The following is a 13169-nucleotide window of genomic DNA, read 5'->3' on the forward strand; positions in this document are numbered from 1 at the left end:
GCTTAAATGCCCAAATGAGGTGCAGAAACACAAAGCTGTGCTTTTCCTTAACACCCAGCAGCACAGATAGATGCGGTAGATGAGCCATGCACTCAGCTGGGACTGCAACTGTTTAATCCACAACAAATCACACCATCATAAGCCAACACCTGACAGCCCTCGGCAAGGAAGTCTCAGACAAAGCCCTCAAGATGCCCAGAATCTAAGCCTGGAAGACAGAATGGTATAATGGAAACACTATCAGTGGGTATTTTATATCTGTGTCACTGCTGTGCTACTATGACAAAACAGATTTCATTTTTTATGAAACATTAACTCGTTACTTAGTATGTTGCAGTTTCTTCTTTTAAATCCCCCTGCTAATGTGAAACAGAATTTTACAGCTCCATGGGCTTAGAACCTAGCTGAGGTATCTTGAGGGCTGGTGTAGTTTTAGGGGTGGTGGTTTTTTGGGGGGTTGTGCAGTCATTTTTTTGTGTTTAGATATTGGGAGGGTTTTTTGGAGGTGGGAAGTGTTCTGGGTTGTTGGTTGTTTTGGGGGTTTTTTTTCTGTCAAAGAACACTTCATTTTCTGTAAATAACAAACACATTATGGGGAAAGTTTCTGCCTCTCATCAGTCCAACAGTCCAAGACCACAGGTGTGATCTTGAAGATTACAAGATGCTAGGTAAGGCAGCACATTGTTTTATGTGCTAGACTGCAGCTCCTATCTAACCTCTCTGTAACCCACAAGAAAGGGTTTCAGGTGATACTGGGGCAGCTGCACAAGACAGCAATGGTTGAGTGCTAAGTGGATCACCAGGGCAGAATAATCCCACCTAAGCACACCAACAGGAACAGGGGTTTCAGCCTTATCTTAGCATGGAACACAAGATGACACTTTTAGGGTCTGGTAGAAATTAACCCAACTGTGAAATCATCTGAAAACTGAACTTTTGTTTGGGCTGTGAATTCTTTAATAAAAGGGTTCAAGAGAGTTAAGCTATTTACAGACCTTCCAGAGTTTATACAGTCTAAGAGCTGAAATACAGAGAAGAGGTCTGCAGTTTATGTAAACAAGGTGAAGTCAGAAGAAAAAATATATTCACCAGTTTAAGATGCAGGCATTAATCTGGAATTCAGAACAAGGAAGAGAGACTGCTGCTGACTAACTCCAGGCTCTCAGACTGCCCATTGCAAGGCTTCAATGTCGTGAGTGAGCACAACTGTTTCTAAGCATGGGTTTAGGCACATATTTACCTTACGCTGTAATTATGTTGGAGCAAGGGCCCTTTCTGCTGAAGCCTGTGCTCTAGAAAGAGGAAACTGAAGTCCCTGACTTGGGGGGAAGGCACAGCATAAGGGAAATGCCAAATGCCTGAACTGGTCACTGCTCTTCTATAGCAACTTCAGCTGGGTAAACCTGCAAGAGCTTATCCAAGTTACACACAATGACTCACAATAGGAGGGAACCACCTATATTTTGCACAAACTAAGACATTTAGGTACAGTTTAGGAAAAGTGTCGCCCTGTTTTTTAAGATTTTCTAAGCCTTCTGATGTTTACGTTCTTGTAACAAATTTTCTCACACACTTTCTGTAAGTAACTTATTGTTTTGCATTTTTTTATGGAGGAGGAAAAATTTTATAGATTGTTGGTTTGTCCAGTGTCGTAGGAGAGGTGGCACTTTCACCTTCCAATCCACTGTCACTTCTGGAAATCTGTAAATGTTGGAGTAGGAAAATAAACTACCCCTTTTTTACCTCAAGAACAACGTGTTCACATCATGCTTTTTCGTGTCTTTAAGGGTGACAAAAAAGCCCCATAGTTATAATGCTCCCTCTAGACAAAAGAGAGTAACAGAGCTCCTAACATCTGCTCAGGGTGTTCCCCCCAGAAGCAGGCATACCTGAGCTGAGTTTTTGTCAACGTAGATGTGGATAACTCCTCCATGTTTGTTACATTCCTCAATCACATCATCTTTAATTTCTGTGTCCCAGCCAGCTTCTTCTTCACTGTACAGGGGAAGGAAAAACAGGACAGAGATATTGTTCACACAAAATCCACCCCCAAAACCCATTAAACACACTCCTGCAACATTCTGATTTCTTTCTTACATGTTAAAGTCATTGACAAATGCCAAACAGACAATAATAAATCACTTACGTTTGAGGATTAAACATGTTGGAAAGCTGGAAGCACTGTGTTGCAAGTGGTTGTACAGAAGCAGCTGCAGCCAGAACTGTTGTAATGGAAAAAAACCGAGACATTAGCATATCTAAGAACCTGCTATGCATGGCTCTAATTTATTCAGTATAAACAGCTCTGACTAAAGAGAAAGTGAAGGCAGGAAAGCAAAACGCAGAACCAGACACTACTGATGATAAGATATATTTAAACAGATCAATACAAAAACCAGCACACTATGAATCACAGTTGAACCTGAAAAGTGAAAATATAATTGTGTACATTGATTTTGGCAGATTTTCCATTTGAACATTATTAAAAGGCATTTATCTTAACTTGCATCTAGAATATCTGCCTGAGTTTTATGGCAGCAGCGCCTTTTATGTTTTGCTCCTCATAGAAGCCCAACAGCAGCTCAGGACAGCACCAGCTCAGCTGACTGGACAGCAGAGGACAGACAACCCTGGGGAATTTTTAAAACCCGTTTTAAGCACCTGTTTCAGAGGTGTACCTGCACTTTTATCCCTTGAAAAGGCTGACTGAAGGAAACATTTGACGCATGAAATTGCTCTTTCCCTATAACTGAAATTTTTATTACTTGTCATTTACTGCTGCTCATCATGCCAATAACATTGTGTTAAACACTGTCCCACAGGCTGCCCTTCCATAGGCTTCAGGCTGCTGTCAATGGAGCTGCAATAACAGCCCCCTTCCCCTTATACTTCAGACATTAAGGGTTCTGCAGTCAGATAAGGAGCAATTCAGAGACCGTAAACCCAAACTTCTGATTCTCAAATAACCCCTCTAAGGCAGGGAGAACACTCCTACTCAATTACAAATACCAGCCCACGCATTTTCTTGGACTAGTACATGGCTGGGGAATGCTACCAACACTGGAGAAAATGCAACCAAGAATTTTCAGTCAAAAAAATCAATCACAGCATGATTCCCCACAGACAACTAGACAACTAAGAGAACACAATTTCTCAGGTATGGGCAAACCCTATACCAGAAGAATTTCCCCTGCAGACACCTGACATAAAATCTACTAACTACAAGTCATATCAAATGCTAGTTTACCTTCATTCTGCTGGGACAGTCTTGTTTGTAAATCTAAAGAAAAACACAGAGAAGTTAATTAGTATGCTTGCTAGCATCACTGTATCATCACCTGCCAACGAGGTTGTTCAGCTTGTATTTCTGTGGTTAAGAGCTTATTCCAGTATCACTGTTCCTCTCTAGTTGTGAGTTGTTTTACTAATTTCAGCTTCTCTACAAGAATGTTCTGTACTTGACAGATTCTGTGACAACAAAGCATTTTAAAGAGAAACAATACCTTAAAAGGACAGACATGACCATGTACCTTTAATTCAATGTATCACTCCCAACTTGCTTTTGCTGTGATTGAGGTCTTTACAAGACATGTTTTACTCCATGAGAAAATAATTACAGTAATTCTGACATGCATTAGAGGTGCATGTCAACACCAACATCTTTACTACCAGAAAGCAGTTAAGCACACAGTTATTCAAACCTGACATTCTTAAAGCAGTTATTAAATTTCATTTCAAGTAGAATAAGGCAATATTTAATCTGCTATGCTTTCATACAGATGGCATAATGATACAAGTAACTTTGGCATTTTTCAAATTCTAAATCTTTTCCAATTTTCAGAACATGTAATTGGCCTAGAAAACATTATTTACTTGTTTAACAACATACACTTGTCCCAATTCAAAGTGATGGGAATAAACAAATGCAGACTTTCTAGCCATTTCCAAGTATATGACATCTTTGAACTAACAGAAAACTTCAGAATTCAAGAACTGTAAGTATAAGCCCTTTTAATCATGGTTCCACTTAACATACACTAGATGTGAGAAGACTGAAGCAAACAATCGCCTTAATTCACTCATTTAGAGAATAGCAAAGTGATGAGCACCAAGTAAGTTTCCAAGCTTACTTGGAAATACCTGAAGGCACCAGGTATCAACAACTTATCCCCTTTCTAATAAAACCTCCTCCAGAACACTGAAGAACAAAAATAAATGTTTTTCTCTAGATTTTCCTCATGTGCCTTTCCAAGTGTTTTGCAAAGAACACGTACCAGGAGCCATACTGAAAAGCAAGGGCTGGAAGGAGTAAGCTCTCAAGGCTGAGCTGCAAAAAGAGCTGGCCATGTTTGGCATGTTTTCCATCCAGATCTGAACCCACCAAGTCCTCACCTCCATAGAATGAGAAATATCACAATAGCAAAGGCTGCCTTAGCCTGTATTCTTTGCAGAAACTCCATGGTCTTGGACAAATCTGTAACTAATTACCTACTTAATTAATACTCAGACTCCTTTGAAAACAAAGGCATTTGAAAGAAATCCGCAAATATCCAAACTCCCAATTTAGATGAGGACAGACACTTTTCTTGCTGCAATTCCAATCCATCATGTCCAGCTGAACTTGTCTATGTGGGTCAGCCTGGGGGTCTACAGCCAAATGCTCCAGAATTCCTGCCCCTAACATGGTAAACCTGCATATATCATCAATGCAAATTCTGTCCACGGCCAAGTAAGATCTGTTCTAAACACAGCAAAGTCAGCTACCACTATCTTGTGCAACAGTATCACAGGTTAATTATCTACCATGCTTGAATCATAACCTGCTGCTCACCAAATCTTTTATCAGCTAACTGGATTCTCTTGTTGCTCATGACTGAAGAACAGTCCTGTCCTCTCACTTCTAAAATCACTCAGAATTATGAAACTGTCACTCTATACTGTCAATTCATGTTTCCCTACACATAGTTTTAAATAGTATGCAGAAACTAAAATTTATACATCTGACCAATTCAAAGTAACTTTTCCAGTATGTTCTTACATAACACCTGTAAGAGCAGCAAGTCTAGCATGATGGGAGTACATGTTTAGTGTACAGAGAAAGCAGAAATACAGACATATCAAAGCATTTTGTGTCTTAAAATAAAAAGTTTATTCTGAAATCCAGATGGCTTTGAATAGGCCAAAGCCTGCCAAGCATCACCCAGTGTCTTGAGTCATTACTTAGAACAGAGACCAAGTAGAGGTCCGTCCAGGATGACAATAGCTATCCCATCCCCTTCCTCTTTTGCAGCACACCATGTCAATTTCTTCCATAAACAGATAGCTCCTTCCACAAGTAAGGAATGCTTTGTCCCAGAAAACATTGGAAGAATGTTCTATAGGCTATTTTAAATTTCCTACATTCAGAAAGAGAACAGGGAGTACACAGTGACAACTGATCAGCTTCAAATTATTTTTCCTGCTGGATGGCCAAATTCTCAAGGGTCCCCTAAAACTAATTCTTTACTTTCCCTACTTTAGTTTGATTGACTCTCTCTTGAACACAGATTATCAGAAGTGTTTGCGGATGTATTACACCTCAGATGCTCAGGCCTACCTGCCTCTAGGAACACAGCTAATATTTCAACGATGTATCAAGCTGCCAGGTCACATTCTGCCACTGAAAAACTGAAGCATTTAGATATTTTCCTCCTCCCAGGCAATTCTTCCATTGCTAAGCTCCCAGACTATGCGAGTGAAATTTGATTTAACCATGACAAGGTGAACCATATTCAACACCCCAAGAACTTCTTGCACCTATTTATTCACCTCATTTCTACTGCTGACCATTTTCATTCATGTAAATATTACACAAGAGCAGCCCAACACCTGAACTTGGGCTTTAACAATAGCCTCCAACTTTCCCCTGTATAAAAATCCTTCTTTCTCCAAGCCAGCTTCTTGACACACCTCGTACTTCCTTTATTACTCACTTCTCCAGTTTAATAACTTCCAAATGACAGGAATCTAAAGAACAGCAAGAAGCTGCTCCTCCTTAGCCAAGGAAACACAATTTAATCAATGACTGTTGGTCCATACAGTTTCTGACAGTATGCTATATTTTTGTAATATTCTCTGGTTTACCCTTCTTTACTGTGACTTCTGCAGGAGCAAAGTCTACTCAGTAACGGGACCAGAATCCGGCCAGACCACATTCTTCTTCCTTTAAGTGTACTTCAAGTGTAATTTAGAGTCACATGTTTCAGCTATATACCATATCATGGACTTAAAATGTTTATCAACAATACCAGAGGTGAGACCTCATGTTTCATACATGTACTCCATCATTCATGTCATGGGAGTTTTACTCCTCTGAACTGTTTACATTAGCCTCTTACTTTTACCTTTCTTCCTACCTTGGAAGTAATTTTCTTATTCATTTTTGAACTACATATTCCTAGCTTACCTTCCTCAAATTCTGAACTTTATGACCAGTATCCCCACTAGCTGAGGCAACTAAATACATAGAAACATCTTGGGAGTAGTTTTTCATCCACCTGAATGAATTTTTTTTTTTCTTTGAGACTTGATAAATTTTCATCTATTGCTCTTTTATCTTTAACAACGTCTAACTCAATCTGTTGGCAGACAATTATCTTTTATAGTTTCCCAAACTAAAAATATTGTTTTATTGTCAGTCATTTTTCTTATTCTTTATAGGCTGTGTGGTCATTCCTCATTTCTTTTAAGGTAGCTGATCACTCAGGTTTACCGTGGAGCCCACACTAACAGAATTTTTTCTTCTTTCTGTAGAATACAGATCCAACACAGCATTAGCAATGTGAAACAGAAGAAACTTTTTACATCCTGCCTGTTCAAACACCCAAGTTGCTCAGACCAGATGACTTAATTGCCTTGTTTCTTCGACCAGTTAGACTTGTTTGTGTATCCTTCCATTTAAATGTGAGCAACTCATGATCCCTCAAGTCAATGGTCATTTCTATTCTCATCCATAACATCTTCATTACTTACCAAATTGAGTTTAAAATAGCATCCCCTCTTCATGAGTCAGTGAGTGTTTGATGAAGAAATTTGTCGGATATCACATCCAGGAATATCTGGGCCCCACCATTATTACTAGCAATTCTTCTCCAATCTGTATCGGGGAAGTTAAAGTCTCCCACAATGACATAATTCCTGGTAGTAATTTTCTCTAACAAGAGTAAAGAGATCTTTAATCCATAACCAAATCTCACTTTGGGGATAGCTCATGACTCTATGGCAGCAAAAAGCTTAATCTTTTTCCAAAGTTATTTAAGTTGCATACGTCTGCATTATTCCTTTTGTACAATACAAGTGGAATGAACAATGCTACCCCTACCACCTTTCTTTCTACAGTTGCTAAACATGCATCACCTGTATCCAGCCTCATCATTTATTTCTCCGCAGCCATGTTTTTTCATGCTGATTCTATACTACCTGAACCATTCAGCTGTGTCAGACATTTTTGGCCATGTTCTTGATTTAGTGAGCTTGGACTTTTTTGACCTTGTTTCAAATGAGGGGGAAGAAAAGGACTGGTGTTTTTTTTAAACACTATTCTGATTTCTAATTGCTGACATGTGTTTCTACATGAGACTGCCACACCACTATATAAACTGCATACATGCTGATCTAACTTCACCAGTTATTAGCTTTCCTTCTTTTTCTGGACTAGAAACACTTTTTCCTTGCTACTGTACTTTTTTCATCCTTCTCAAACAGGCAACCAACATTTTTCTGTCACTGGCCAGTTTCTTTTCCTTACAAGAGCACATCTCTAGAACAACTCTATTATATTCTTTTAGCAACTGTCTACAGCTTCATATGTATGCTCTTCTTACGACTGCACCTGACCTTCAGTAACATGATTCAGACCTAGCTTATTAAGTCTGAATCATTTTCATCACAAGCTCTGCTGGAAGGCAAAAAACAATGCCACCTTTTCTTTGCTAGTTTCCTGACACTTCCCACATATTCTAGCATCTGGTTATTTGTGACATTCAGGTCCTTTCTACTGTTATGACAGTTTCATATCCTTTGTTCATAGCAGTAATCAAAAGTAGCAAAAAAAAAAGAAAAAAAAAACCTTCAGAGAAGTTACTCCCTGCTCTAGTTCTGAAGACCCCATTAACAATTTGTTTTTCAGACCCATTATGAACTAAGCAGCAGCAATCATATCCCTCAGCCTCATTCCAGCACATCCACCTGCAGAACACACACAGAACCATAGCCAAATCCAAGCAACACACACATTCCCTGACATAAAATGTCTTTCCTCACGAGGACATATGCTGTACAAACACTGCTGCCATCTTTACGGTATGTCCCCCATAAAGTCCTAATAACCTTCCTGCCCCTTGTACAGCTCTGGTTTTCCTATTGGGGTCAATCCCCTTCCAATTCTGAGCCTGCCATTTTTAACAGTCAACACGTATACTGCAGTAGAACATACAAATCCCCACTAGCACAAAGAATAGTGAAGAGATGAAGGCTTGGGGTGAAAACCAGCAAATTTGGAAAAATGTGCAAAATTAATCACACCCATCCAAATTGTGATATACTGTTATTAGTTATTTGCCTATGGTTTTGCAGTGTTTTACAGTTTGTAAAACATGCTGCAATACCTCATTTCTAAAGACCAAAAAACATAGTTAAGTACCTCCTGTCTCAAATTTATAAAGTAATTTTTTAAAAAAATATATAGGTCATCATTTCTTACCTGTCACAGCTCCAAAGGCCAAAGATCCACTCATCTGCAGAGCCTGCTGTGCAGCTGGAGGAATCTGCAAACCAGTACCTGGAACAGAACACAGAGAGAACTTGGAGTAAGCCTTTTCATTCAGTTAGGGATGCAGTAATGGAAGTACTGGAAATCTTCCTGTTGTCAAAAGATAAAAAATATCATGCATTTAAACGTTTCTTTCATTTATCCTAACAGATCTGTGGAGTGTTCCAATTCAAATTCGGCAAACTTCTTCAACACTTGTTATCCAACACCGCACACACCTTCTGCAAGTCGTGCCATCAACTGAAGGCGACCAGTTGTTCCCAAATCAATTCCAGTCCGTTCCAACTCATCACTGTCCAAAAATGAGCTAGCACTGGAAGCATCAGTACGCTCAGTTACATGTCCAACTTTCATTGGCCTCCCAGCCAGCTCAAATCCATTGAGTTGTTCCAGGGCCTTTTTGGCACACTCAGAGTCTGAGAACTGTAGATCAGAAAAACACAAACTCAGTAATACTTGTCTACAGGAGTCAGCAACACTTCTACTATATGTAATACTCACAATTACACAAATAGGAAAAACTCTTCTAGATAATAGCAACAAGCTAACATACATGTGCTCAGAATTTTTCATTTAAACCAAACACACATATTTTGGTATCTACTTTCTCACAGTTAGGTACAATATATTTAAATATATTGCTGAAGATACAGCATCTAGATACTGCAATCAATAGAAGTCATGGCTGCGGCTCTCTTCCAAGAGTGACACCCAATTCCTTTGCAACCTTATAACTGCCATGGTATTTACAGGTTATTCCTAACAGATATTCTGCTTTATGTTGTGAAACATCAAAATAAACACAAGCATTTTATCAGTGTTAAAACCATCAAGTATGAACTATACAGTAAGTTTGGTTTCATTTGTGTCCACATGCCAGAGGTCCCAGCCAAGACTTTTTTCCCCATGACAAATTGAGAGGAAATTGAGTTAGGAAACTCAAGTTCACAAAACTGTGTACCTGAGGGTAAAGAGGAAAGATGCTTTCAACTGAAAGTTTCAGCCCCAATTATTTCCCCTAAAAAGCTCAAATTCTATTATTTTCAGCTATAAAAAACACCAGTCTTTACTAGTGTATTTGCCTGCAGAAGACAGAATTTGCTTTTGCAGGCAACTGACTGACTACAGAGGAAACTATTCCCATGTAAACATTATCACTGCCCTTTCTCAATACCCAGAGAACCATTAGAAACAAAGAAAAAAGCCAGTGGTGCATCCCGCAACATGACACTTGTGAAATGGGATATATAGTAATCAAGCAGCAATTTAGTACCTCCTAAGCATATGTAACAAATTTAGATTATGTTTAGTTTATTATGTTTAGATTGCTACTATATAACCACACAGATATAATATACACAGGAAGGTTAATATGTAGAGATATACTCCTACATGGGAAGGTTACACTCAGAAATCATCTTAGAAACCTGGCAATTCTAATCATACCGTAATGAATCCATATCCTTTTGAGCGTCCAGTTTCACTGTCCATCATGAGCTGAATACTTTCAATCTAAAGATAAGAATAAAGCTATTTATTAACAGACACTTTGGAACAAACCCCAAGAACCACAACACAACATGAAAACAGCCCTGTCAAACACACATACATGAATGTGTGAAACTATTAGTTTTTTTTAATTAGTCTCTCATTCCTTCCTCATTTCAAAATCAGTATACAGACAGCTAAATAGGTACTTGCATAGCAAGAGAAGCAGGTAAAACATAAGGGTTTTGAGCTCATCTATGGGTAGAGGCTTGATGCTGAATTCTAGCAGAATAAGCATGCAGACATGATCAGATCGTAACTGAAACACACTGATCATGGCACCTCATATGCTGAGAAACTGTTTTACTAACTAAGAAAAGCAGTATGCCTGACTGATGAAGGTCTTTAAGAAAAAGCTGTATGTTTTAATAACTATTGGTACATGGGAACTCCTAGAAGTTTACAGTTACTGAATTTAAAACATCACTGAGGTATCCATTAGCTATACAGTAGCATTGGGAAGGACTGGAGTATACGGAAGAAGCAAAGATCTTCACAGGCCTCCATATAAGCCTCCTAAACTACCTTAATCCTACTGCCAGACCTTGATGGAAGAAAAAACTCTCAAACCACCAGATGAGCAGCCACGTACATTAAATTTTATCAATTGTAGCAATTTTCCAGGGTTTTGCGCAAGAGATTTAAAGGGATAGGCATACTGAGTCTGAATAAAGCATGTGAAAAGCATATAGTATATGTATAAGAGGCAGAGTTTATACCCAAACACAGTAGGCAAAACCCTCAAACAGACTTCTTTTTACCCATTAAGAAGCATATTGCATACCTAACTTTTCCCCTATGTAAATGATATATACACCAGTACGGCTAACATATTGTAACTCCACAAGAAACTTCAGGTTTTATCTGCTCACTTCCATAATTCTCTCTACATAAACTTACTATCATGCTACCATGCTGCTGCTCAATGTTCAGGAGTGACAATGGTCCCAACTCAGAGCTGTCTGTATAGGACACACTGCTAGTTTATGGTCTTAAAATCAGCTAAAGCTGCAGCAAAAAGTCATCAGAAACATGACAGATAGTACTATTTTCAGAGATCTCTGATTTTTGTGTTTTAACCCATGAAATGAGGCTTCCATTCACAATCCTGAAAGGGAAAGATACAAGCTGCCAGAGCATGATACAACATCGAGTATTGTTCTGCTTTTTTTTCCCCCCTGCTCCTCAATTTCAAGTATTCATTGAATTCTGAACTTTCTAAGACCTGCTATTCTAATTCACAGGACACCACCACAAATCTAAGTTCTCATCTGCTCTCCAACACTACCCACATACCTAAGGCCTGTGGATGCATGGGCACAGCAGTGCAAGAAAGCCACAAGTGTTTTGTGAGTATGAAGCTGAATTATTTCCAGAAGCTGCCAGGGCTCTACAACTAAGCTAGGTTTTTCAAATAAACTACTCTAACACAACATGCCGAATTAAAGTTTACCCTGCCAAATGGCTCGAAGATTCCTCGAAGCATATCTTCGGTTATATTGAAGTGTAATGATCCCACATAGAGCCTCATAGGACCAGCACTGCCCTTCTGCAGATTATTTGCCATTGCTGCTGCTCTGTTTTTCTCTGCCTAAGGAGAAAATAAAAATTCACTTCAATAAGAAATCAATAAAAAATCTCTAACATATGAAGTAAATATCTATCAGACCTAAACTAGAAGATTCATCAAACATAGAGAAGCTGTTGCGTGATCTGCAGTCTATTCATCAGACTTGAACTTAAGAGCTACAAAATCCAAGACCATGACCAAGTAGAGAGAAGAGACTCCAAAAGCCTTCAAACTGAACAACTTCATGCAGAATTCTGACTTCTACCTAGTAAATTATCTGGAAAGCATACGCAATACAGCCTTCACTTCTGTAATACTATTAACAATTTCTTTACTGTTACTTGCTTAAGATCTGTATTTTCCTAATAGCTTTACACATCTTTAAATCATGTTAATTTGCCTGTTATCTATGAGAAACAAAGGTCCATTATCACAAGCTTAAATAATCATCCTTGTTCAGGTTTTCCTAATATTCAGTGGTAGCCAAATTTTCAAACTTTAAGTTTCTCATCAAAACACAGGAGGCATAACTCAGCATGAACAAAAATGAGGTTTACAATTCCTTACCTGAGATGCCTGTACTATGATAGGGACACCCAGGACTCTCTGTCCAGTCAGTCCTATTGCCAGGGGCACTGAACTAACATCAACAAATTCAACATAAGCAATCCCCTTTGAACGTCTGGAATTTCTATCTGAAATCATTCGCACATCACGAACCTGAAAGGCAACAACAGAGATGGAAATACTTTTAGAGAAAGAGGAAAAAACCTAATGCAGCCTATTTCTCAGGCACATATTAATACTGAGAATTATTTGCCAAGCCAACAGTTTTAATTCTACAGCAGCATACACCTTTTGCAACAAACGTATCCCAGAGACAAGCTAGAACTAAAGCTGTTTTGTTTTGTATGTAACAGAACTTGCAGCACTCTAATGCTTTACACCAGAACCTTACAGCTGATAGAATAAATGAAGTTTTTCCAACTTAGAAGTTACATGAATTTTCAAATGACACTATAACTGATAGTGTCATTTGAAAAAAGACATCATGAAAAAAGAAAACATGAAAAATGAAATTGAGTCAGAATTACATCAACATGTTTTGCCTCACATCACATGAACAAGCAACTACTGAGAAACTACATTTTTTGTGTTCAAAGCTTTTAATAATTAGTTCATTGTTAATCCCTCTTTGCACAGGGATGTACAGGATGCTCCAGAAAGCCACATGCTTACAAT

The 13169-nt window shown here is 38.6% G+C and overlaps 1 protein-coding gene and 1 long non-coding RNA gene across 9 annotated transcripts in view; one reads left to right on the forward strand and one right to left on the reverse strand.

Annotated features, from left to right (window-relative positions):
* Positions 1-13169, reverse strand: part of RBM39 (RNA binding motif protein 39) — a 30850-nt gene that overhangs the window by 2219 nt on the left and 15462 nt on the right. For 6 of the 8 annotated variants that reach the window (XM_064391611.1, XM_064391610.1, XM_064391609.1 and 3 more), the window contains 8 exons: positions 12495-12647; positions 11811-11948; positions 10256-10321; positions 9028-9232; positions 8741-8818; positions 3248-3280; positions 2147-2222; positions 1890-1995 (listed from right to left, as the gene is read on the reverse strand). In XM_064391611.1, the coding sequence (XP_064247681.1) occupies positions 1890-1995; positions 2147-2222; positions 3248-3280; positions 8741-8818; positions 9028-9232; positions 10256-10321; positions 11811-11948; positions 12495-12647 (855 nt within the window). Of the gene's footprint in view, positions 1-1889; positions 1996-2146; positions 2223-3247; positions 3281-7011; positions 7193-8740; positions 8819-9027; positions 9233-10255; positions 10322-11810; positions 11949-12494; positions 12648-13169 lie in introns of those variants that run through there. The other 2 variants (XR_010348438.1, XR_010348439.1) reach the window with 2 other exon arrangements.
* On the forward strand, positions 8134-9654 carry LOC135282115 (uncharacterized). The gene is made up of 3 exons (XR_010348440.1): positions 8134-8340; positions 8750-8846; positions 8960-9654. It is a non-coding gene; the product is annotated as an uncharacterized LOC135282115 (long non-coding RNA).

This window comes from Passer domesticus, chromosome 16 (assembly GCF_036417665.1).
Source record: "Passer domesticus isolate bPasDom1 chromosome 16, bPasDom1.hap1, whole genome shotgun sequence".
Classification (NCBI taxonomy): domain Eukaryota; kingdom Metazoa; phylum Chordata; class Aves; order Passeriformes; family Passeridae; genus Passer; species Passer domesticus.